Source organism: Salvelinus namaycush, chromosome 35 (assembly GCF_016432855.1).
Source record: "Salvelinus namaycush isolate Seneca chromosome 35, SaNama_1.0, whole genome shotgun sequence".
Classification (NCBI taxonomy): domain Eukaryota; kingdom Metazoa; phylum Chordata; class Actinopteri; order Salmoniformes; family Salmonidae; genus Salvelinus; species Salvelinus namaycush.
The window spans coordinates 4465052-4492280 of NC_052341.1; the positions used below are offsets into that span (position 1 = coordinate 4465052).

At 42.6% G+C, this 27229-nt stretch overlaps 2 protein-coding genes and 1 pseudogene across 2 annotated transcripts in view; 1 reads left to right on the forward strand and 2 right to left on the reverse strand.

Annotated features, from left to right (window-relative positions):
* LOC120029926 (epoxide hydrolase 1-like) overlaps positions 1-27229 on the reverse strand; it is an 80872-nt gene that overhangs the window by 17866 nt on the left and 35777 nt on the right. The window contains exons 3-4 of the mRNA XM_038975237.1: positions 1519-1699; positions 1086-1295 (exon numbers count right to left, since the gene is read on the reverse strand). Coding sequence (XP_038831165.1) covers positions 1086-1295; positions 1519-1699 — 391 coding nt within the window. The remainder of the gene's footprint in view (positions 1-1085; positions 1296-1518; positions 1700-27229) is intronic.
* LOC120029928 (cystatin-like) lies at positions 5849-9354 on the forward strand. Its single transcript, XM_038975239.1, has 3 exons — positions 5849-6169; positions 8435-8536; positions 9022-9354. Exons 1-3 carry the CDS (start codon positions 5960-5962, stop codon positions 9100-9102), a joined length of 393 nt encoding a protein of 130 aa, XP_038831167.1. The 5' UTR covers positions 5849-5959; the 3' UTR covers positions 9103-9354.
* LOC120029929 lies at positions 23757-26523 on the reverse strand (annotated as a pseudogene).

Consider the following 27229-nt stretch of genomic DNA (forward strand, 5'->3'; position numbering starts at 1 on the left):
TTTGGCATTTGCCAGAGAACACCAAGATTGGCAAATTCGCCACTGGCGCCCTGTGCTCTTCACAGATGAAAGCAGGTTCACACTGAGCACATGTGACAGACGTGACAGTCTGGAGACGCCGTGGAGAATGTTCTGCTGCCTGCAACATCCTCCAGCATGACCGGTTTGGCGGTGGGTCAGTCATGGTGTGGGGTGGCATTTCTTTGTGGGGCCGCACAGCCCTCCATGGGCTCGCCAGAGGTAGCCTGACTGCCATTAGGTACCGAGATGAGATCCTCAGACCCCTTGTGAGACCATATGCTGGTGCGGTTGGCCCTGGGTTCCTCCTAATGCAAGACCTCATGTGGCTGGAGTGTGTCAGCAGTTCCTGCAAGAGGAAGGCATTGATGCTATGGACTGGCCCGCCCGTTCCCCAGACCTGAATCCAATTGAGCACATCTGGGACATCATGTCTCGCTCCATCCACCAACGCCACGTTGCACCACAGACTGTCCAGGAGTTGGTGGATGCTTTAGTCTAGGTCTGGGAGGAGATCCCTCAGGAGACCATCCGCCACCTCATCAGGAGCATGCCCAGGCGTTGTAGGGAGGTCATACAGACACGTGGAGGCCACACACACTACTGAGCCTCATTTTGACTTGTTTTAAGGACATTACATCAAAGTTGGATCAGCCTGTAGTGTGGTTTTCCACTTCCAAATCCAGACCTCCATGGGTTGATAAATTTGATTTCCATTGATAATTTTTGTGTGATTTTGTTGTCAGCACATTCAACTATGTAAAGAAAAAAGTATTTAATAAGAATAGTTCATTCATTCAGATCTAGGATGTGTTATTTTAGTGTTCCCTTTATTTTTTTGAGCAGTGTATATATATACACAGTTTCTTGACTGTGTCCAGCTCGCGAATATTCACCAAAATGAAAGCTAGGCAGTCAGTTATTGACGGCGAGGATATATATATATATAAACACATTTTCAGTGCAGCCGTTTGGACCTCGTTGAAGACCGAAAGCGGCCCCGGCGGCAGAATGAGTTTGACACCCCTGCTTTAGAGAATGCTTATGCCCCATATGCGAGTCCTCACCTTGCTTACGAGGGGCCTCGGAGAAGCCATATCCTGGGATGGAGGGGCAGATGACCTCGAAAGCCAGACTGTCCAGCGAGTCAGTGAGTAAAGGCAGGATCCTATAGAACTCATAGACAGAGCCAGGCCAGCCATGCACCAGCATTAGAGGCAACACCCTCTGACCCTCACGGTGAGGTGGACGCACATGGATGAAGTGTACATCTAATCCTGAAGGAAGAGGAATCAGGGGTTAGAGAATGGGGAGCAGTGGGTAAAACATTGGGGGAACTTGTTATAAGCATGTATGAGCCTTTTATAAAAGGCCTTATTCTTTATATCAACATTTAAAAAAAAATGACTTTAATGATTATGCCTGACAAATTTCCAAACAGAGTGAGAGACAGAAACTGGCACTATAAAGATCATGATGTGATCATCAAGGCCTACTAACCCTCGATATTGGTTTTGAATTGAGGGTACTTGTTAAGTATTGCAATCTGCTTCTTCCAGTTAAATTGATGCCTCCAGTGGGAGACCACCTTCTTCAGGTAGGTAGAGTTGAAGCCGTACTGGAAACCTGCGTCCTCCAGGAGTTCAGTGTACCGGGTCCTGTCAATACGGTCATACAAGTCCTGTAGAGGAGGAAGATGATGATGGAGGAGGAGGAAGAAGACCACCTGTGTTAGGCCTGTTGTGGTCATACAAAGTTACATGTTCCCTTGATTTTCACATGAAATTAAAAGATACTCAGCCATAACTCACTGGGCAAACAACGTCATTTCAACATGGATAATTGGGTAATATTTAGTTGAGACATTGATCAATGAGATTACAACCTATACCCACTCAAAAAGATAAAAGTTAGTTGAATTTCTAATGTGTTGTCACTACGCTTTCAACCATCTAAAAGCACAACCAAATTCCAATGGAAAAACAATGTCTGATTTTTGGTTTAATTGTTACCGAAATGTATATTACTGCAAATTTGGAAGACAATGTCAGATATTTTGTTTATTTATACAACAGATTAATGTATTATCACTGTGCTGTAGATACATCAATTCTCCAACAGGAGGTGCTGCCCAGCCTATTGTTTTTGTCCTTACAGGTTTTTCCCCCAACAGTGGATAGAAATGTTGATGATCTGACATTGTTTTAAATATACAAATTAATTAAACATATGTTATACAATTGCCTGTTGAAATTTGGTTACCATGATGACATAATCCTGTGGTTGTAATTTCACCCTCAAAACAACAGTTTACTTCTTTCAAATCTAAATGTATTTTACATGTAGATTCCATGTCACAATATGTTGGAAAATTAAGTTAAAACAAAATGGACTGAACCAGTTTGTGCCCAGTGGAAACTGACAGTAAGACTTGCAGCAATTATGAACTTGATATAAAGTTTCACCCCCTTATTATCCTACCTGTATCTCCTCATCGGAAGTTTGGACCTGAAAGGGGAAAACCTTCTCATCCTCTGACTGAGGCTTCTCTCCTGCCCCCCACCACCCATCCCCTATTGGAATGCGCTTGATCTTCGTCCCTTGATACATCCAGTAATAACAGGTGTAGGAGTACATGAGATACATATATAACATATATACGTATAGGACAGCACATAGATGTATAAGCTAGCTGAACATTAAAAATAGGCAACTGAACACAATAGACATAGTCTGCTGATTCCATTAAGTGCATACATACCAGACACATAGGCGCCTAAGACAATTGGACACACTAAGGATAGGGGAGAACAGAACAAAGAGTAGATTGACACACTACTGATAGAAGAGACACATAGTCTGCTGATTCCACTAAATGCATACATACCAGACACATAGGCGCCTAAGACAATTGGACACACTAAGGATAGGGGAGAACAGAACAAAGAGTACATTGATATATTAATAAAAGGAAGAGACACAGAATCTGCTGACACACTAAGATAGAGGGTCCGGCCACCATTATAAACTAATTGAAAACAGATATGGGCGTTATTAGGCGTGAACAAGTAGGAAGCTTGAACTAAAAGATAATGGTGGTGAATGACTTCAGAAAGGAAACTTCATTTGCATAAGGGATGGACATAATACTATGTGTGTATAAATATAGGAGCTGGAGTTCTGGGAAAGGGGGTGTTCCGCGGGACATTCCAGATTGCTATACAATTGTATTAAAAGCATGTTTGATTTCACAAGTTCTTGTAAAGCGTTATATTTGAACCGATTTTCCACGACACAGGTCAGCAGCCCGCCCACGGCCACCGCAGACCCGGCCACCAAGAGCTGCTGCTGCTGGGTAGGATCCAGGCTGGAGATGGCCTGTCTGGAATACCAACACACAAACAACCCGGAAATTTAAAAAAAAGTTAGCATCACAAACCAGGTTTCCATTCAACCTTTCTATGCGAGTAAAGTACATATTAAAACAACATAACGACAGGCCTGATGAACACAGAACATTAGTTGGTAAACTCAGCGCCTACCCACACCATATCTACGGCCTGTTGCCAAAACCAGAGATCCGCTATATAGCAAAACATTTCTTCTTACAAAACTATCAGTAGTTGAAAATGCGATGGAAACCCATTTAACTTGTTTTTTTATTTTGGCACATGGGAATTTAACTATTTCATTCAACCTCCCAAACCTACTTTTAGGTATTTCAGAGGTAAAAATCTTAATAAAATGCTTGTATGGATGTCAACCCTAATATATTTTCGTGTCGTCATCACCAATCAACTGCATTACAGTTAAAGCTGCAAAACATCACTTTTTGGGCAACCCAACATCTGTCATTCTCAATGAAAGCAAGTCTAAGAAGCAGTAGATATGTTCTATGGGCGACATTTCTATGCATCTTTTTACTTTGTGTTTTGTACACAAGGTTCAAGCAGCTGATATTACTATATGTGGTAATGGAAAATATATTTCACAACTGTTTAAATAGTGTAGAATATCATCGTACCATACTTGCTTGTAGTCAAATAAAACTGACATTAGGCGAACTATTAGAATTTTTGCAACCAGAAAATGGCGAAGCGATTTCTGCATGTGCACCTTTAAAAACGACATGCCTCCAGACCCAGATTTCTCTATCCTAGCTATGCTACCAGTTTCTACAAATGGGAGTTAGCATTTTGTGGTCACTTCTTCTAAACCTGAAAAGGGACGATTTCTAAATGTTAAACATCGAAAACAGCCAAATATATCCAAAATCGAACATTGGTAACCAAAGTGTGGGCCTGTTACAATACATCGATCACGATTTGACGAATATCCACTTTGTTTGTTCAACGTGCGCCGCCAAACCGCAGTCCTTCTTCTATCCCGACTGGCTGCGTTCCATTGACCTCTTTAGTCTTAACCACATCTATAGGCTATGAATATACTCTTACGCAATGGTTTGATTAAATACGCCCTATTTATCCACATAAAAAAGTACTCACTTCAGAACTTCAATTGTCTGCATGGTTACTCAAGAGTAATGCAGTTCCAATGTGCGCTCCTGCCTGTGCGTCATTGACCGAAGTCTGGACGTTTGCGGCATTCAAATCAGCTGAACTCGGAAATCTCCGACTTCAGTGCTTTCAAGTCAACTGGGAACTCGGGACAAACGAGTTCCAGCTGGGAAAATCTTTTTGAACGGTAATCCAACTTGGAATTCGAAGTCGGGACACTGCGCAGCGCACCTTTCTCAAACTCAGACTTTACGATTTGAAAATCAGACCACTGACGTCATGATTTGACCTCGTTTTCCCCCCCGAGTTGCCAGTTGACTTGAAAGCACCATTTCACTAGACTATTGACATTATGACCAAGATGATAAGAAAATACAATTCTTAATTCTAATTTCATTTCTCAGGTTTGTATCATCAATAACTTGAGGCCAGTCACCATAGGCTAAATAACAAGCACAAAAGTCAAATCACGAATATAGCGTAGCCCCATGTAAAACTCATTGCAAGGAGGGCAGAGTGTCTTCGCTCTAACCTTGTCCTTGATTGATGAATTAAGGTCACTAATTAGTAAGGAACTACCCTCACCATGTTGTCTAGGTCTTAATCGAAAGAAGAAATACAAAAGCGGCAGACACTCCGCCCTCGGTGGAATGAGTTTGACCCCCCCCCCCCCTCAATCCACTGGGAACGTCTAACAGTAGGCTTAATGCTAGACTGTATAAATAGCCAATCATCCCTAAAGCCAATAAAGCCTAGTCCTATTTAGTTTAGTGTCACTTACAGAGATTTAGAGTTTTGACAGCCATTGGTGTGCAGGTTCTCATTACGTTTCATAATATTTTTCCATAATGAATTATTTAGCTTAGCCTACAACCAAGCAAATCAACGGGGTAAGCCGCTCTGCAAAACGGCCAACTCTAGTTAGCTACATTCATTTCCAATGCGTTTGCATTGCAGCATTGGGTTGCAGAGGCAATTCGTTCTGTGGTGCACACGTTGGATTTATCGAACTTTTGCAACGAATTGTAGGTGTTAAATGGCTTGACAGAAGTAGTAACAGAAGGTGAACGTTTAACTGTTGCACGCATGCGTCCCATTTTGCACAAATTGCGCAAAGTTCATTGTCGGTGTGATAGAGGCGGTCGCTTTTGTGTTGATATTGCTTCTACACCTGCATTGCTTGCTGTTTGGGGTTTTAGGCTGGGTTTCTGTACAGCACTTTGAGATATCAGCTGATGTAAGAAGGGCTATATAAGTAAATTCGATTTGATATTGATTCCACTAATAATTAAGCCCCACCCCTCATCAAGCAGAAGTGACGTCACCGCGTTTATATAAAAGTCGTCGGAGGCGAGGATTTGTTGTGGTGTAACGTTACTTGATACGATCGGAGTTGCAATAAAGACCGAGATCAGACGGGGAAAATGCTCATGAATTGGAAGATCGTCGTTCCTTTGCTCGCGGTGGCATTCATCGTGACGAGCGCCGATGGGATACCGGGGGGCGTCGTGGACGCAGATATGAACGACCCCGCTACCAGAGACGCGCTGCAGTTCGCGGTGGCCGAAAACAACAAGAGAACAAACGACATGTATGTTTGGCAGGTGGCCAAAGTTGTCAAGGCTCAGGAACAGGTCAGTCCCTTTTTATACACCTTTTCATTAGTTGAATGACGTCAATGTTGATCGTTCGTTGTGTAGCGTAGTTTTCTTGTTTTTCATTCCGCTGTTCAATACCTAAATTCACTCTGGCTATCTACTCTGATTTCAGGACAATCTCGTATGTGTGCCAGGGGCAGAATAACTAATGATGTGAATTCGTAAAATCATATGTCGAAATTGACCGGTGTCAGTTAACGTCGGCCAAAAACGTAATTAAATTGTTGCCAGCAGCACAGTTGGTCACCAACGCTCCAGATAACAGCCTAACCAGCTCAGCCTGTGCAAGTGGAATGATCAGATGTTCTCTCATTAGTGTCTGGAAGAAGCAAGCTAACTAACTTTACGCCTCGATCACACCTGACAGGAATTTTACATTTTGCCCGAGAAAGCTGTGTTTGGATATTGGCACAGGTGTTAGACCCGAGAGGAAGTCGAGGACCGGGAAACCGTGCCAATATATCCTTAACACCGGTTTAGAGGACGTTATCTCTTGTATACAACGGGTTACTAACATATTCAAATATTGATTGACATTTTCATAACTTATTTTGATTATTCATACTATTTCACAAGATGTAGTCCCGACAAGTCTAAGGTTGCTGCCCAAGCCGGCTGGTCTTTCGTTCAAAATGTTCCATTGCAATACTAGTTGGTAACGTTCTTATCCCCTGCTGGCTTGCTAGCCAACTATGGCTAAATTAGTCACGTCAAACAATGAAGACAGAATAAGAGCAAACGATTTGCCTTTACATTTTCTTGTGACATTGAATTTGGATACACACTTAAATGATAATGAGCTATAGTGCTGTGCGATTTCACCTGGCATAGGTGATGTGCTCTCTTGTCAGGACACTGTTGTTCAGAGGAACTAGCTAACACAATCACTTCAAATCCAAGCTGTGAAGGCAGCGAACTAGCTAACACAATCACTTCAAATCCAAGCTGTGAAGGCAGCGAACTAGCTAACACAATCACTTCAAATCCAAGCTGTGAAGGCAGCAAACTAGCTGCATTTAATTTGACCTGTGTTTCTTTATATATCCATTAAAAAGTATGCCAGTGTAAGCGGTGTGAAATGGTTAGCGAGGTGCGTGCTAATAGTGACTCAATCGGTGTCGTTAATTGCTCTGAGATCTTGAAGTGGTTTTTGTGGAGCGAAAGGTAACGATGCTTTGTGGGAGGCAGTTGTTGTGTGCACAGGGTCCCTGGTTCGAGCCCAGGTAGGGGTGAGGAGAGGGACGGAAGCAACACTCTTTACACCAGCTGCTTCATGATTTCGACTGGCTGAGAAACTCTCTTCCCGTTGCTGGAGACAGACAGCAATGTTTATACAAATCTCCGCTGTTGAAAATCAAATACCGGTCTAAAAGAAATGGGAGATTTTTTACAGTGGATCAAGTTTATAAACTGCCTGGCTGGGTTTACGAGAAAGTGGATTGCGCAGTCAGATGGAACAGATTAAATGGGCATGTCAACGTCCTACCTTTAGCTGGTGCTAATTTGTGGAATAAATAATGTCTGGAATGCGGTTTATCCAGTATTAGACCCACCCGTTTGTATAATTCCCTATAACGCAGGGTATGTTTGAACCATAGAATTAAATTGCTATAGTTTAATTTTATTTTGAGCTACTTTTGAACGCAAAATTGGAAACAGTATTGGTCTTGTTGAATTTGGTTTTCATAATAGCAAGCTAGGTTTGATGGTTAGCTAAAGTCTGTTTGTTGGGTTACCACGGCAACTACTGTAGCCGTCTAGTCAACTTGCTGGCTACTTCGCTGGATGGTGAACACACTTGTTGTGGTAAATTATAGCTTTGATGTAAAAGGAATAATCAACTCAGGGTTCTATCCATTCTCTGGAAAATAAACTCCGGTCAAGGTCAGTTCCACTCCGCTATAGTGTCGCCTTCCACGTCGGTCATTGTTTTCCATAGAACGCATAGCCCCTCGTTGATCCCTTACATAGTTGGTGATGAGTGGAGACAATGGGAGCCTATTGTCGCTAGGACTCATGTGATTATAAGATGCCCATTTGCCCTATGTACCCTCTGGCTCAGTGAACAATGCTCACCTGACATTATGCAGGAGACTCATTTTTAACCCATGCAGTCATCTGCACTGTTTTTTAGTAGTTCAGTTCTAGCCATAGAAATAGAATCACTAGAACAGGTTCCTCATTCAAGATGGGGGATTTCTATGTCTGTGGTCTGACATGCTGACCATCCTCTGCTTACAGGTGGTAGCTGGGATGAAGTACATCTTCACAGTGCAGATGGCCAGGACCCTGTGCAGGAAAGGAGGCGTGAAGGACTGCGCTGTGCATCCGGCCCCAGCTGAGGTAAGGACCACAAGGCTAGTCTGGTCCCAGATCTGTTTGTGTTAACACTGGCACTTCAGCTCAGTGCTTCCTATATGTACAGCTTAAGAATGGTCAATTTTTAGTTTATAACCTGTTACCAACAGGGATCACATTGGTAACCAATAAACTACTTATAAACTGTTAGTAAATCCTACTTTTAATGTGTTACCCATTTCACTATTGGTTCAGTATTGTTTTTTTTACAAATTGCTTTGTTTGCAAAGGGAAGTTTCAGGTGACATTTCTAGAGATTAATGTCTGTTGGCAGTGTTTGAGAGCATCAAAACCATGATTCATTGTGGGTACATTTTGCCTGACTACTCTACAAATAATACATTTGTTTATGATGTAATGTGATTTGTAGCTCAGGCAGTAGACTGCAATGTCCAACAAACCTTTTGTCAGGTGTTATGCTGCTGAAGGGGTGTGATCATACCAACTCGTGTTGCTTCCTGTTTCCTCAGACCTACCAGTGCATCTTTGAGGTGTGGAGCCGCCCCTGGATGGGAGCGAGCCAGTTGATCAAGAATGTCTGCCAGCCGTAAAGACCTAAAGGAGAGAAGACTTGGTCTAGTGTTATGTATTACTAATGCTGGTCAACCTCTGAATATCATAAACAAGAATCCAACTAATAATTTAACTTTATGCATTCCCACACCAATAAAATAACTTCTGTTTTGAAAATGTAGTATTAAAATGGTTTGTAAACTCTATGCAACAGTTGAACTAAATAAAGAAATGGTTTGTAAACTCTATGCAACAGTTGAACTAAATAAAGAAATGGTTTGTTACATCTACATGTGGTTATTTACTTCATCTTGTTGCCAGATGAACAAATCTTAGATGGACACGTTTTGTGACAAATAGCACAATTTTGAGAAATATAACCCTGTCAGTCAGTCACACCCAATGATTCACAGGGACATGACGGACAACGTACGTTATATAAAGGCTCATACATTCAACACAAAGCAGAAACGGGTTTAGACACTATTGCATATGTATTAAAAATGAAACTGCATCACACTTGCATAGCTATTCAGTTTTCAGACCCTTTACTCAGTACTTTGAAGCAGCCACTACAGTCTCGTATGACTCGACAAGCGTGGCACACCAGTATTAACGGGGCTTTTCTCCCATTCTTCTCTGCAGATCCCCCTCCAGCTCTGTCACTTTGACTCTGTGACGCTGGCCTTCTACATAGTTTCTGTGTTCTTTTGCTTATCGTAATCTTTTCTTTTTATTGGCCAGTCTGATGGGTTTCTTTGCAACTCTGCCTAGAAGGCCAACATCCCGGAGTCGCCTCTTCAGTGTTGACGTTGAGCCTGGTGTTTTGCGGGTACTATTTAATGAAGCTGCCAGTTGAGTTCTTGTGAGGCGTCTTTCTCAAACTAGACCCTAACGTACTTGTCCTCTGTGGAGTTATCTTTCTGCTTTACCAATTGAGGAGAGTTAAACTACACACAAGTCAGAGTTATATTTTATTTAATTTATTTAACCAGGAAGGGCTCATTGAGATTTTAAAACTCTTTTTCAAGAGCGTCCTGGCCAAGCTAGGCAGCAAGTCATTACAAAAATTACAGACAGACATGAAAAACAAGTAATCTAGTAAAAACCATTGAATTCACAAGAGTATAACAAAATCAAACAGAGCAAATTAAAAACATTGACAGGTCAGGGAATCAGCCTCAAAATCCTTCATTAGTGATTTAAAAACACCAAATCGGGACAAGTTCTTCCAGTTTAAAAGTATTTTAAGGTGTTCCAAGACGATGGCACAGAGTACATAAAAGCCCTTTTACCAAATTCAGTTCGGACATTTGGAACAGTTAGCAGGATAAAGTCCTATGAGTGACTAGAGAAGGCCAGCCAACCCTGGTATACAAAGTGCAGTGGTGCGTAAGGGTTTTGCAGTTTAAAATAAATCTCAGTGCCATGGTAAAGAGTGTCAATTGATCTCAAACACTGAGCGGAAGCGTTCATATATAAAATATCCCCATAGTCTAGTAAAGGTATAACTGTAGCCTCCTGACTTCAAAAGAAAAACAGGCCTTATTCCTAAAATAAAATCCCAATTTCAGCCTCAATTTTTTGTAAGTTGAATATGCAATTTAAAAGAGAGGCTGTCATCAATCAGAATTCCAAGATATTTATATGCGGTTACAACCTCAATCTCCTTGCCCTGACAGGTAGTAATAGGTGAAAGGTTCAGAGGTCTATTTTTTGCATTAGAAAACACCATTAGTTTAGTTTTGTCACTATTGAGGATAAGCTTCAATTGACACAAGGTATGTTGAACAGTATAAAAAGCAGTTTGCAAGTTCTGGAAAGCTTTTGTAAGAGACGAGGGACAACAGTAAATAACAGTATCATCAGCATAAAAATGAAGTTGTGCATTTTGGACATTTTTGTCTAAATCATTTATATAAATAGTGAATAAGAGAGGACCAAGTGCAGAGCCTTGGGGCACACCATTAAGGACAGACAATTTAACAGACATAAGCCCATCAAATTGAGTGCACTGAGTTCTATCAGACAGATAGTTAGCAAACCATGCAACTGCATGCCCTGAAAGACCTACACTCAACAATCTCTGCCTTAGTATATCATGATCAACTGTATCAAAAGCCTTAGAGAGATCTATAAAAAGTGAGACACAGTGCTGTTTTTTGTCAAGGGCTTCAATGATATCATTTAAAACCTTCATGGCTGCTGTAATTGTGCTATGCTTCTTCCTGTTGTGCTATACTTAAACTACATCTTTAATAAGCGTTAAGCTTTAGCCTGACTTTCAACAATTCACTATCTATAATGAACCATTCAGAGTGACTACAGAAAAATACAAAGATCTTTTATAGCCAAGATACACCCCACTGAACTTACATGACGAACCACAGATCTTAGGAACAGTTCACAAAGGTTAAGATTTGTATGAAAGATATCTATAAAACATAGCAGACAGTTACTGCTGTGTCAACAGTTCTCATTGTAAAGACCAGTGTCTGGCCCCCTCCTACTCCAAACTGGAACCCGTCTCACCCTGGTACGGTATAGCACAAAAACATTACCTTTACTATCTGGAATGCTCTTTAGGCTTCATTACCCAAAGACATCGTAAATCTCCTCTGTCAGTGCTATATCTCATAGAGGCCCATCCCCAGTGGAACACACACAATACTCTATTCTGTCGAATGTAACTAATATTATAATGTAATACAAGCATTATAACATCATCTTGCAATTTTCCACGACACCTCGTTCTCAGTTGTGCGCCGGGGCCTCCCACTCTTTCTATTCTGGTTAGAGCCAGTTTGCGCTGTTCTGTGAAAGGAGTAATACACAGCGTTGTACGAGCTCTTCAGTTTCTTGGCAATTTCTCAGAACAAGAATAGACTGACGAGTTTCAGGAGAAAGTTTTTTGTTTCTGGCCATTTGAGCCTGTAATCGAACCCACAAATGCTGATGCTCCAGATTCTCAACTAGTCTAAAGGCCAGTTTTATTGCTGCTTAATCAGGACAATAGTTTTCAGCTGTGCTAACATAATTGCAAAATGGTTTTCTAATGATCAATTGGCCTTTTAAAATTATTAACTTGGATTAGCTAACACGTGCCATTTGAACAGGAGTGATGGTTGCTGATAATGGGCCTCTGTACGCCTATGTAGATATTCCATAAATCTGCCGTTTCTAGCTGCAATAGTCATTTACAACATTAACAATGTCTATACTGTATTTTTGATCAATTTGATGTTATTTTAATGGACAATTTTTTTTGCTTTTCTTTCAAAAACAAGGACATTTCTAAGTGACCACAAACCTTTGAACGGTAGTGTAGTTTAGCTTGTCTGGTGGGCTCGTGTCACTGGGCAGCTCTCGGCTGTGCTTCACTTTGTAGTCTGTAATGGTTTGCAAGCCCTGCCACAGCCGGTGTAGTACGATTCGATTTTAGTCCTGTATTGACGCTTTGCCTGTTTGATAGTTCGTAGGAAGGCATAGCGGGATTTCTTATAAGCTTCCGGTTTAGAGTCCCGCTCCTTGAAAGCGGCAGTTCTAGCCTTTAGCTCAGTGCAGATGTTGCCTGTAATCCATGGCTTCTGCTTGGGGTATGTACGTACGGTCACTGTGTGGACGACGTCGTCAATGCACTTATTGATGAAGCCAATGACTGATGTGCTGTACTCCTCAATGCCATCGAAGGAATCCCGGGAACATATTCCAGTCTGTGCTAGCAAAACAGTCCTGTAGCTTAGCATCTGATTCATCTGACCACTTTTTTATTGATCTAGTCACTTGTGCTTCCTGCTTTAATTTTTGCTTGGAAGCAGGAATCAGGAGGATAGAATTAAGGTCAGCGATGGAGAGCTTTCTATGTGTCTCTGTGTGTGAAGTATAGGCGGTCCAGAGTTTTTTTCCCCCTCTGGTTGCACATTTTAACATGCTGATAGAAATTTGGTAAAACGGATTTAAGTTTCCCTGCACTGAAGTCCCCGGCTACTAGGAGAGCCGCCTCTGGGTGAGCGTTTTCTTGTTTGCTTATGGTGGAATACAGCTCATTCAATGCTGTCTTAGTGCCAGCCTCAGTCTGTGGTGGTATGTAAACAGCTACGGAAAATACAGAAACTCTCTAGGTAGGTAGTGTGGTCTACAGCTTGTCATGAGAAACTTTTCCTCAGGCGAGCAATAGCTCGAGACTTCCATAGATATAATGCACCAGCTGTTATTTACAAAAATACATTGTCCGCCGCCCCATGTCTTATCAGACACCTCTATTCGATCCTGCCCGTACAGCGTATAACCAGCCAGCTCTATGTTGATAGTGTCGTCATTCAGCCACGACTCAGTGAAGCATAAGATATTATAGTACAAGCTGACGTCTGTGTTGTATCAATTGAAAAGTATAGGTCAATTTGCTGTCCAATGTATTCTGTAAAACTTGTATCTTGAAGCCATTTTGGTTGGAAGAGCCATTTAGGTTGGTCACCTACTAAATTAGAATCGAAATATTTAAGAGATGCTGGAGCATGGTCAGAGATGACAATGCTATCATAAAAGCAATCTTAAATTTTTAGAGCGTAATGCTGCTGAGATAAAAAAAAACAAATGTAGATTCGGGAATAGGTCTGGTGAGTGCTAGATTAACAGGAGTATTCCACATCATCTGGTTTCATTTCTCTCCAAATCTCTAAATTTAAATCCTTCATAAAATTCTGTATGGTTTTCCAAGATTGGGTGTGGGAGTCGTTCGAACCCGAGGTGCGATCGTTAACAGGATCTAAAGTGAAATTAAAGTCCCCTGCAACAATATAATTACCTGGAAGTGTGGAAAGGTTTAAAAACAAATCATTAAAGAATTTAGAGACATCTTTGTTGGGACCATACACATTAATTAAATTCAACTGCTCAGACAGCAAGGTACCCCATATAATAATATATCTGCCGGTGGGATCACAAATTGTTTGCAATATCTGATATGGAATGGACTTAGTGATAAGAATAATAACTCTCCTTGCATGTGAGCTACATGAGGCTGCAACGATCTGCCCAGGCCACCTCTTGCGTATCTTAGGAACGTCGCCAGATAATAGATGTGATTCTTGCAAAAATATGATCTTCGCCTGAAGTGGTGTTAATCTACTTATTACCTGTTTTATTTTGGTGTTTTTATTTAATCCCCTACAGTTCCAGGATGTAAATTTAACCTTAACACTATGAGTCATCGAATTTACCAGAGACACTTGAACTAAAACTTTGCCCCGTAAGAGCACATTGGATCAGCCTAATATACCAACAGTCCTCCGTTACCACCATAAACAAAAACACTTTGGTATTTTTCTCCGGTAAAGACAATAACGATTCTTCATCTTAAATTTGATCGTTTATTTACGTATTAGGGTACCTAAGGTTTGATTAAAAACGTTTGAGTTGTTTGGAAAAGTTTATTAATAACGTTTGGGATTCATTTTGTATGCATTTTGAAGGAGGGAAACTGGATGGTTAACTGACTGAAGCGCGCCAGCTAAACTAAGTTTTTATGGATATAAAGAAGGACATTATCGAACAAAAGGACCATTTGTGATGTATCTGGGACCTTTTGGAGTGCCAACAGAAGAAGATCACTACACCTTCTGCCCCTCCACTTGTCATTGCACCATATTGTGTTCACCATTTAACAAAAAAACAAACTAAATACCAGGAGTGAGCCAGAATATGAGACCACCGTGATCTAGCCTCATATAGGCCTAAAGAAAACAAACCCGCACCAGGATGTTCCAATGCATAAAAGAAAAGTTTCATGGTACATTCAATTATAATAAGGCTTACTTTTAAACGGGCCCTGTTATTATAGTTCAATAGACAGTGCTACTATGTTACTAGATACATTATAACACGGTGAACTGGCTCAAATTTAAATAACTCTTTGTAGATCAAACCGAAAGCAACAGTTTGAAAAATGTCAAAAGAAATTGGTCAACGTTTAACTTTACGTTGCTATTGCCTCTTCTTCAGCGTTGCTCCGCTTCCACACCTCTGCCGGCCTGGCTTCTCAAGAAACTGCACCGCCCCAGCTGGGAGACCCTTAGGCCTGCTGGAAAGATGATTCCATACCGGATAGCCTTAGCCCGTAGCCGCTGCTTGACACTGTCGAAGAGTTTTTGCTGCTTTTGGACTTCTATGGAGAGATCTGGGAAGAACATAACTTGCCGATTCTCGTAGAGTACTCTCCCTTTCGCCCTGGCTGCATTCACCATACGCATCTTATCTTTATAGTTTAAGAACTTCATTATCAGAGGCATCGGGGTGCGTTGGGGTCGGATCGTGGGGCCAGAAATCCGATGAGCTCTCTCAATGATCAAAGGAGAGCAGAGTGGCACCATCTCCAGAGCCTCAGGAAGCCACCTCTCTAGGAATGAGCAAGCATCGCTCCCCTCAGCACCTTCGCGGAGATGTACTAGTCTCAAGTTCAATCTCCTGCCGGCCGCCCTCCAAATCAACTAGTTTAGAGGTAAGCGATTCAACTTTTTCCTCAAGAGCGGTGATCGTTGCCTGCAGGGCTATAATGTTGTCTTCAGTTCAAGAGATGCGTACCTCAGCCTGAGAGATTTGCCCAGCACATTCTTTGACTTCGTTTTAAACGTTGTCCACAGCAGACAGTATATTTTCGAATTTGATATCATTAATGTCTTTGATGGCCTTGAGGCTATCTTCGGAGCTAACGGCACTGCACATGTTTATCGCCTCAGTCTTGCTTCCACCACTAGCACATGAAGCTTGCACGGCCCCTTCGTCCTCAGACTCTAAACTTTCACTCGTTAAGTCTGGCTTTTTGGTGTGACTCTTCTTTGTCGGCATTGTGGGTTTTGGAAGCTAATAAACTATTACTGCCTTTCCTGGTACATTAAGCTTAAGGGTGAACTTATTTCAGGATTTATTTCAAATTTGTAGCGGAGCTAAAAAGATGCGACTGATCAGCTCTGTGCTCTACTGGAAGCCCCGAGGTGCCTTATTGCTATTATAAACTAGCTACTAACTTAAATGGTTTGTCATACCCGTAGTATACCACGGCTCTCAGCCAATCAGCATTCTGGGCTCGAACCACCCAGTTTATAATGCTCAAAACATGGATTAGCACTTTGATTGAATGTGTGCTAAGGATAACGTGCTTCTACACCTGCATTGCTTGCTGTTTGGGGTTTTAGGCTGGGTTTCTGTACAGCACTTCGAGATATTAGCTGATGTATGAAGGGCTATATAAAATAAACTTGATTGATTGATAATGTGTGTGGATTAAAATTTGCGCAGTTTAATGTTAACTGAGTATCCTGATGTGAAACTGATTCTCATGGATATTTTCTATTTAAGCACCTGTCATTTTGTTTGTCTGACAGAGGCGGGTAATAAGGTTGGCATGCTTTCGTGTTTTCTTATGAACGAGCTCATTGCTTCAGTTTGTTGCTCTTTGACCGGTATTGTAAGTATTTGGCACCTGTTTATCCCCCACACTAATATAAAGCCTCACTCTAAGACAAGGAAAGTCAAGAGTTGCTGTTGCCTCCTCACTGTTAGAATTCAATCATTGGTTTAACCTGTGATTGAATTCTAGCATTGTCATCCAACGCAGCTGTTTTTATCTCAGTGTCAAAGTCATTTCTGGGTAACAATTAAGTACTTTACAGTGATGGTTTTCAATTAAAATGGTAAAATAGAAACAAAATAGATTCTGAGAACAATTTGTCAAGCAAGAATTTTGTTAGGAATGGCGGAGTGGTCTGAGTTGGGAGGGGAAAACGTAAGATTAGCCGTTACTGGCAGAGTGGTTTGGAACTTTCCTGTTGGTCTATTAACTAATTTACTGCATGGTGATGTCACCATCCCACCAAAACACCCTTACTTCTCAGGTGGTCTTATCAAACAGCTCTTACGCTAAAAGGGCATTATCATGTTCACACATTCACAGTAATATTCCAACCTTGGAGTGTAAATATATAGTTAACACAGGAAAAACACATTTTGACTGCACTGGGCCTTTAACAAGGGCCCCAGGACCAGTGGAAGCAAAATAACCCAATAGCATCAAAGATCCACCATCATATTTTACAGTAGGTATGGGGTTCTTTTCTGCCGATGCATCCTTCCTTTGATGCGAAACCCACCATTGGTGTTTGTGGCCAGAGCTCTTTTTCATGGCCAAAGAGCTCTATTTAGCAGCCAAAGAGCTCTTTTTAATGGCCAAAGAGCTCTATTTAGCAGCCAATTAGCTCTATTTAGCAGCCAAAGAGCTCTATTTAGCAGCCAAAGAGCTCTATTTAGCAGCCAAAGAGCTCTATTTAGCAGCCAAAGAGCTCTATTTAGCAGCCAAAGAGCTCTATTTAGCAGCCAAAGAGCTCTATTTAGCAGCCAATTAGCTCTATTTAGCAGCCAAAGAGCTCTTTTTAATGGCCAAAGAGCTCTATTTAGCAGCCAATTAGCTCTATTTAGCAGCCAAAAACCTGGTTTCCTCTGACAGGAAGCTGAAACTTGGCAGCAAGTGAATCTTCCATCTGGACAATAACCTCAAGCACACAACAAAATCCATAAAGAAAGGACTAATTGACCCCCAAATTAACATTTTGCAATGGACATCTCAGTCTCCAGACTTGAACCCCATTGAAACTCTGTGGTTAGAATTGAAGAGCACAGGCAAAAGCTATCAAAGATCTGGAAAGATTTTGTATGGAGGAATGGTCTAAGTGTAACGGATGTGAAATGGCTAGCTAGTTAGCGGTGGTGCGCGCTAATAGCCTTTCAATCGGTGACGCCACTCGCTCTGAGACCTTGAAGTAGTGATTCCCCTTGCTCTGTAAGGGCCGCGGCTTTTGTGGAGCGATGGGTAACGATGCTTCGTGGGTGACTGTTGTTGATGTGTGCAGAGGGTCCCTGGTTCGCGCCCGGGTCGGGGCGAGGGACGGACGTAAAGTTAAACTGTTACATAAGTGATTTGAGAACATATTGGGAGGAATCTTAAAACATTTTAGAATAAGGCTCAGTGCTGTTATCCTCGCAAGGTAAGGTATTTGCCTCAAGTAATTCTGTTTGGAGTCTACATCTCGCCGAGCTCTTGTGCACACACAACTTAACAGCTATTGGCTGATCAGATCACAGCTGTGCACACACAGAGCAACAGCTATTGGCTGATCAGATCACAGAGGTGGAAAGGAAATACCCAGATTCTATTTTGTCCATCATGGGGGATTTTAACCACATCAACCTTCAACAGGAACTTCCAAGATAAAAACAGCTGGTTAAAATGTTGAACAAGGGGCATACCACTCTGTCCCCTTGGGAACTCAGACCATGTTTACAGCACTATTAAAGGGGCATACCACGCTGTCCCCTTGGGAACTCAGACCATGTTTACAGCACTATTAAAGGGGCATACCACACTGTCCCCTTGGGAACTCAGACCATGTTTACAGCACTATTAAAGGGGCATACCACGCTGTCCCCTTGGGAACTCAGACCATGTTTACAGCACTATTAAAGGGGCATACCACGCTGTCCCCTTGGGAACTCAGACCATGTTTACAGCACTATTAAAGGGGCATACCACGCTGTCCCCTTGGGAACTCAGACCATGTTTACAGCACTATTAAAGGGGCATACCACGCTGCCCCCTTGGGAACTCAGACCATGTTTACAGCACTATTAAAGGGGCATACCACGCTGTCCCTTGCAGAACTCAGACCATGTTTACAGCACTATTAAAGGGGCATACCACGCTGTCCCCTTGGGAACTCAGACCATATTTACAGCACTATTAAAGGGGCATACCACGCTGTCCCTTGCAGAACTCAGACCATGTTTACAGCACTATTAAAGGGGCATACCACGCTGTCCCCTTGGGAACTCAGACCATGTTTACAGCACTATTAAAGGGGCATACCACGCTGTCCCTTGGGAACTCAGACCATGTTTACAGCACTATTAAAGGGGCATACCACGCTGTCCCTTGCAGAACTCAGACCATGTTTACAGCACTATTAAAGGGGCATACCACGCTGTCCCCTTGGGAACTCAGACCATGTTTACAGCACTATTAAAGGGGCATACCACGCTGTCCCCTTGGGAACTCAGACCATGTTTACAGCACTATTAAAGGGGCATACCACGCTGTCCCCTTGGGAACTCAGACCATGTTTACAGCACTATTAAAGGGGCATACCACGCTGTCCCCTTGGGAACTCAGACCATGTTTACAGCACTATTAAAGGGGCATACCACGCTGCCCCCTTGGGAACTCAGACCATGTTTACAGCACTATTAAAGGGGCATACCACGCTGTCCCCTTGGGAACTCAGACCATGTTTACAGCACTATTAAAGGGGCATACCACGCTGTCCCCTTGGGAACTCAGACCATGTTTACAGCACTATTAAAGGGGCATACCACGCTGTCCCTTGCAGAACTCAGACCATGTTTACAGCACTATTAAAGGGGCATACTACGCTGTCCCCTTGGGAACTCAGACCATGTTTACAGCACTATTAAAGGGGCATACCACGCTGTCCCTTGCAGAACTCAGACCATGTTTACAGCACTATTAAAGGGGCATACCACGCTGTCCCCTTGGGAACTCAGACCATGTTTACAGCACTATTAAAGGGGCATACCACGCTGTCCCTTGGGAACTCAGACCATGTTTATAGCACTATTAAAGGGGCATACCACGCTGTCCCTTGCAGAACTCAGACCATGGTTACAGCACTATTAAAGGGGCATACCACGCTGTCCCCTTGGGAACTCAGACCATGTTTACAGCACTATTAAAGGGGCATACCACGCTGTCCCCTTGGGAACTCAGACCATGTTTACAGCACTATTAAAGGGGCATACCACGCTGTCCCTTGCAGAACTCAGACCATGTTTACAGCACTATTAAAGGGGCATACCACGCTGTCCCTTGCAGAACTCAGACCATGTTTACAGCACTATTAAAGGGGCATACCACGCTGTCCCCTTGGGGACTCAGACCATTGTGACAGCACTATTAAAGGGGCATACAACAATGACCATGTAATGCTACACATCATCCCTGCATACAGACAGAAACTAAAAACCGCCAAGCCTGTCAAATAAACAGTGTGGAAATGGACTGACAAGGTCATTGGGGAGTTAAAGGACCTAGACACCACGGATTGGAACATATTCAAGGACAACAATGCCAACATACATGACTACACAGACAGTATCGCATCCTACATCAATGGATGTGAGGAGAACTGCAGGTGTACGGCTAGAGCAACAGTTCTCCAGCAACGACTATCTGCAAAGGACTGAAAAACACAAGAAACCTAAACTGCCCCCGATGGCAGACGACAAATTACTGCAGAATAATTGAAACCAGTTTTTTTTTTTTTTTTTTAAATGTTATCCCACTTTCTCCCCAATTTTCGTGGTATCCAATCGCTAGTAATTACTATCTTGTCTCATCGCTACAACTCCCGTACGGGCTCGGGAGAGACGAAGGTCGAAAGCATTGCGTCCTCCGAAGCACAACCCAACCAAGCCGCACTGCTTCTTAACACAGCGTGCCTCCAACCCGGAAGCCAGCCGCACCAATGTGTCGGAGGAAACACCGTGTACCTGGCCCCCTTGGTTAGCGCGCACTGCGCCCGGCCCGCCACAGGAGTCGCTGGAGCGCGATGAGACAAGGATATCCCTACCGGCCAAACCCTCCCTAACCCGGACGACGCTATGCCAATTGTGCGTCGCCCCACGGACCTCCCGGTCACGGCCGGCTGCGACAGAGCCTGGGCGCGAACCCAGAGACTCTGGTGGCGCAGTTAGCACTGCGATGCAGTGCCCTAGACCACTGCGCCACCCGGGAGGCCCGAAACCAGTTTTAATGCAGATTTGACTCTCGTTATCTATCACTAGCAGCACCATATTACCAAGTAACATTCTAAGTACGTTGAATGACAGATTTCTACCTTGTCAGCTCGGGGATTCGATCCAGCAACCTTCCGTTTACTGGCCCAACGCTATAACCACTAGCAGCAAGGCAAAACTTGTCATATTGACCTCTCTAGACAAGGACACTTCTTTTAATATGGGCTCATATCAAACCCTGTAGGAGAAGCTTTAGTTTCTTCTTACCCAGCACAAACTAGGCCTGCGTCTGAAATGGCACCCTATTCACTATATAGTACAGTACTTTGACCAGGACCCATGGAGCTCTGGTAAAACGTAGTGCACTGTGCAGGAAATAGGGTGCCATTTCAGACACAGGCAATTAAATAACTGCACTGCCTAAATTAAATGCATTGACAAGTTAGTTACTCTTTCCCCCCATGAGGAAATTATGTGCTCCAATCAACTGCATTTTCTTCAGTCACCATTATTTTCAAGTTCTCTTCATCCATGCAGAAGAAAGATGTATTTTTTTCATGAACTCTGTCCCGTTTGTTCTAATAATGAAGACTAAATGTATTCATAAAGGGCTTTTTATTGAAGTGATATGACAAACTTGATATGACATAATCTAAACGATTACAAAATTTGACATATGCCAAACTTGTGTACCTTGTGACACCATGAATCTTACCTTTGTATCTGGTCTGCAAAGAAATAACCTTAAAATCAGACCAGCTGTCGACAACTATTTCCAACGTGCTTGGTTAACTTCTGTTGATACTATGCAGGAATCCAGACACCTACAGCACAGTGTAAACAAAGTATGATTCATAAGGTTGTATAGTTAGGCACTGGAAAGTTAGCCCACTTCTACCCCTCTGAACAGCTTCTATCTCAAGGCCATCAGACTGCTAAACAGCCATCACTAATTTAGAGAGGGGCTGCTGCCTACATGGAGACCCAATCACTGGCCACTTTAACAACTGGATCACTAGTCACGTTAATGTTTGCATATCTTACATTACTCATGTTTATACTGTATTTTGTACTGTCTATTGCACATTGCCTATGCCGCTCGGCCATATATTTATATGTACATATTCTCATTCACCCCTTTAGATGTGTGTATTAAGTAGTTGGGGAATTGTTAGATATTACTGCACTGTCGGAACCAGAAGCACAAGCATTTCGCTACACTCATATTAACATCTGCTAACCATGTGTATGTGACATTTGATTTGTAGGCCTTCTAGTGGGGGTATTAGCTGTAGGCCTTGTAGTGGGGGTATTAGCTGTAGGGGTATTAGCTGTAGGCCTTCTAGTGGGGGTATTAGCTGTAGGCCTTGTAGTGGGGGTATTAGCTGTAGGGGTATTAGCTGTAGGCCTTCTAGTGGGGGTATTAGCTGTAGGCCTTCTAGTGGGGGTATTAGCTGTAGGCCTTCTAGTGGGGGTATTAGCTGTAGGCCTTCTAGTGGGGGTATTAGCTGTAGGCCTTCTAGTGGGGGGTATTAGCTGTAGGCCTTCTAGTGGGGGTATTAGCTGTAGGCCTTCTAGTGGGGGTATTAGCTATAGGCCTTCTAGTGGGGTTTTTAGCTGTAGGCCTTCTAGTGGGGGTATTAGCTGTAGGCCTTCTAGTGGGGGTATTAGCTGTAGGCCTTCTAGTGGGGGTATTAGCTGTAGGCCTTCTAGTGGGGGTATTAGCTGTAGGCCTTCTAGTGGGGGTTTTAGCTGTAGGCCTTCTAGTGGGGGTATTAGCTGTAGGCCTACTAGTGGGGGTATTGGCTGTAGGCCTTATAGTGGGGGTATTAGCTGTAGGCCTTCTAGTGGGGGTATTAGCTGTAGGCCTTCTAGTGGGGGTATTAGCCGTAGGCCCACTAGTGGTTATAACTTTCAGAAGCTTATTTACATTTTAAAGTTTTGTTCTGTCCCACTTTTCTTGAATGCCAGGCCGTGCACCATGTTATCACCTACAAAAATAGCCTAATTTGAATGAGTCTGTAGTCTTGTATGAAGCCAAGACACTAACACCACCATTGTGTATAGCCAATTTAAGATCGATTTCAGTTATTTGCTAAGCAGAAGGCATCACTGACAGTTAAGCAGTTATTCAGCACCGCAGTAGACTGATTTATCACAAGCCAATTACCTCCACTAAATGGTACCCCCTTGTAAAGGCTTGAACGCATTTCACTGTAAGGTTTACACCTATTTTTGGCGCATAAGACAAATTTGATGACAAGTCACAGCTATAGCTTGCATACAAACACTTCCTAAGAGTAATACTAAGTGATAATGCCCAAGGGGGTTGTGGTATATTGGCCATATAGCACATCTGAGGTGCCTTATTGCTATTCATAACTAGCTACCAATGTAATTAGACCAGTAAAAATAAGTTATAGCCTGATACACCACGGCTGTCAACCAATCAGCATTCAGGGCACCAACCACCCAGTTTATAATACTGCATAAATAGCCAACACCTTTTCAGTAGTCCCTTCTGACCTATTTAGAGGTTGTGATAGACAACCTCCATGTTGAATGCATGAGCCTTTTTAACATTGGTCTGTCCTGTGAATCATTGGGCCGGTGACTGAACGTTATATTTCTCAACATTGAACTATTTTCTCAAAACATAATGGGTCTAAGATTTGTTCATCTGGCAACAAATTGAAACCACATGTAAATGTAAAAAACAGGTTTTATTTAGTTCAACTGTTGCATAGTGCTGACAAACCATCATCAACACAGCAGTTCTTATTTTTAGTGCTATATTGGTGTGGGAATGCAATAAGTAGGAAAATGAGTTGGATTCTCTGAATACATCATAGATGAGGTAGATCTGCTTAGGTAAGACTAACACCACCGGTAATAAATACTAATTCGGTAGACTAGACAATTGAAGTCTTCTCTCCTTTGGGTCTTTACTCCTCGCAGGCTTGCTTGATCAACTGGCTCGCTCCCAGCCAGGGGCGGCTCCACACCTCAAAGATGCACTGGTAGGTCTGAGGAAACAGGAAGCAACACGAGTTTGTATGGTCACACCCCCTCAGCAGCATAACACCTGACAAAACGTTTGTTGGACATTGCATCTGACTACCTGAGCTACAAATCACCTTGCATCATAAACACATTTATTATTTGTAGAGTAGTCAGGCAAAATGTACCCACAATGAATCATGGTTTTGATGCTCTCAAACACTGCCAACAGACATTCATCTATAGAAATGTCCCCTGAAACTTCCCTTTGCAAACAACTCAATACTGAACCAATAGTGAAATGGGTAACATGTTACAAGTAGGATTTACTAACAGTTTATAAGTAGTTTATTAGTTACCAATGTGTTCACTAACACGTTATAAACTAAAAATGGACCATTCTTAAGCTGTACATGTAGGAAGCACTGAGCTGAATTGCCAGTGTTAACACAAACAGATCTGGGACCAGGCTAGCCCTGTGGTCCTTACCACAGCTGGGGCCACAGCGCAGTCCTCCTCCACACCTCCCTTCCTGCACAGGGTCCTGGCCATCAGCACTGTGAAGATGTACTTCATCCCAGCTACCACCTGTAAGCAGAGGATGGTCAGCACATCAGACCACGGACATAGAAATCACCCATCTTGAATGAGGAACCTGTTCTAGTGATTCATTTATGAATACAGAAGAACGAAGCTCAATGACTGAGTCGCATCTCCTGCAACCGAACCGAAAGCACAAACGACCAGCCGGCTTGGGTAGCAACCTTATGTTTGTGACGTTACTACATCTCACCAAAATAAAGTTTAATTAAAAAAAGTCAATCAATAATTGACTGTTGGTAACCCGTATAAAAAGTGACAATGCCCTCGAAGCCAGTGTTGAGGATATATTGGCATGGTTGCCGGCCCTCGACGAACCCCTGTGCCAATATATCCTCCAAACACCGGCTTCCCAGGCATTAGCACTTCATGCATACGGTAGAAATACCCTTCAAGCCAAGCTAAGGCCTATTCAACAACGCCATTGTATAAAGTAGCTACGGTGTATTCCTAAATTAACTCGACGTCCAGAGCGCCGTCTGGGCGTTCATAAATGCAGTGTCATCAGATTGTCCATGTAATTCAGAGGGTGTTGCTGTGAGCAGGGTTGATCCAAGCATTCAGACATTACAATAGCAGTCAAGCACCCATGTTAACGTCTCGACCACACCGACAGCATCTAGATGTGCGCAACAAGTTATTCACTTTCTACCATTTGTAGAGCCATAAACGCATACGTTCAATAAATACAAATATATATGCACCACGTAACACACGCAGCGTTCCATTGGAAATGACCACCAAAATGCAATTAGATTGTTATGGGTGTATAATGGCACAGTGATGCCATCTGTTGGTAAATGTTAATTACTGCAAGTCGAGTGTTTTTACCGGTGTGCTTGAGATATCCGGAGGTATTGCAATGTACTGAACAAGACTGGTTACTCGCATCAATGCCTCGGTCTCGTCATTTAACATTCAAACAATTGTCGGTGTGATTGAACTGTAGTTGGTTAGCTTGCTAACTACTTCGAGACAAATTAGTGTACACCTCACTGACCATTTTACTGCCCTAGCAGCAGTGGAACAAGTACCCAAATTATCACACTTGAGCTAGAATGAAGAAAATGACTCGTTACCCAGTAAAAATACTACTTGATTTCAAGTACAAAATAATTTCATGTTCCTTAAATTAAGCAAACCAGAGATCACGACTATTGTTTTTGTCATTAATGGATATGCAGAGGCACACGCCAACAATGAATGAACTAAGCATTAGTGTTTAATGAGTATGCCAGAGTAGAGTAGTAGGGATGATCTCTTGATAAGGGAACTTGACCATTTCTGTCCTACTAAGCATTTGAAATGTAACGAGCACTTTTGGGTGTCAGGGAAATTGTATGGAGTAAAAGTCATCAAATAGTAAAGTAAAAACAGCCAAAAAACAGCCTTTAACATGTTAACGCCACTGCCTAGCAGAGTTGGTCAGGCTGCCCTCATGTAAAAGCGTTGATGACTGTTGCTGCCAACAAACTGGGTTTTGGGCGACGTTTACTGACACCGGTCCTATTCGACAGGTGTCGTACATTAACTAAAACATTGACCATTCTGCCGCATTCAGAGTAGATGAAGTGCGTTAATAAATTCACTGGTCTATATTAAGATATTTCAACCGTGGAAACTACGCAACACAATGAATGACCAACATTGTGTCTTCGTTCAACTGATAAAAATATTTATAAAAGGACTGACCTGTTTCTGAGCCTTGACAACCTTGGCCACCTGCCACCGGCCACCTGCCAAACATACGGGTCGTTTGTTCCCTTGTTGTATTCGGCCACGGCGAACTTCAGCGCGTCTCTGGTAGCGGGGTCGTTCATATCTGCGTCCACGACGCCCCCCGGTATCCCATCGGCGCTCGCCACGATGAATGCCACCGCGAGCAAAGGAACGACGATCTTCCAATTCATGAGCATTTTTCCCGTCTGATATCGGTCTTTATTGCAACTCCGATCGTATCAAGTAACGTTACACCACAACAAATCCTCGCCTCCGACGACTTTTATATGAACGTGTTGAGGTCACTTCTGATTGTTGAGGGGTGGGGCTTGATTCTGATTCCACTAATCACTTCAATTAAAAACCTAACGCCTCCATCACACCGACAGTGAGCATTTGCGCCACATGGGAAGTAGCATCGTCTACTGTGCAACAAAAGTTAACCATTCACCTTCTGCTACCATTTCTGTCAAATCAGTTTAGAGTGGCATACCCCGTTTTATTTGCTTGGTTGTAGGCTACAGCTATATAACTCATAATGGAAATATATTACGAAATGAGAGCCTGCACAGCAATGGATTTCTTAAAAAACGAATTCTCTGTTTTTATATAAGTGACGCTAAACTAAATAGGACTAGGCTTTATTGGCTATTATTGGCTTTAGGGAAGATTGGTTATTTATACATTCTAGCATTAAGCCCACTGTTAGACCACAGTTACAAGTTACCAGTGTCTTTGACATTAGACAGTGGTTACATGGGGCTAGGCTATATTCGTGATTTGACTTCTGTGCTTGTTATATGTCAATGGCCTCAAGTTATTGATGACACAAACCTGAGAAATGAAATTAGAATGAATAATTGTATTTTCTTATCATCACTGTGGACATATGTCAATAGTTTAGTGAAATGGTGCTTTCAATACAACTGAGAACTCGGGAACAAAACGAAGTCAAAACATGATGTCAGTGATCTTCAAGTCGGAACT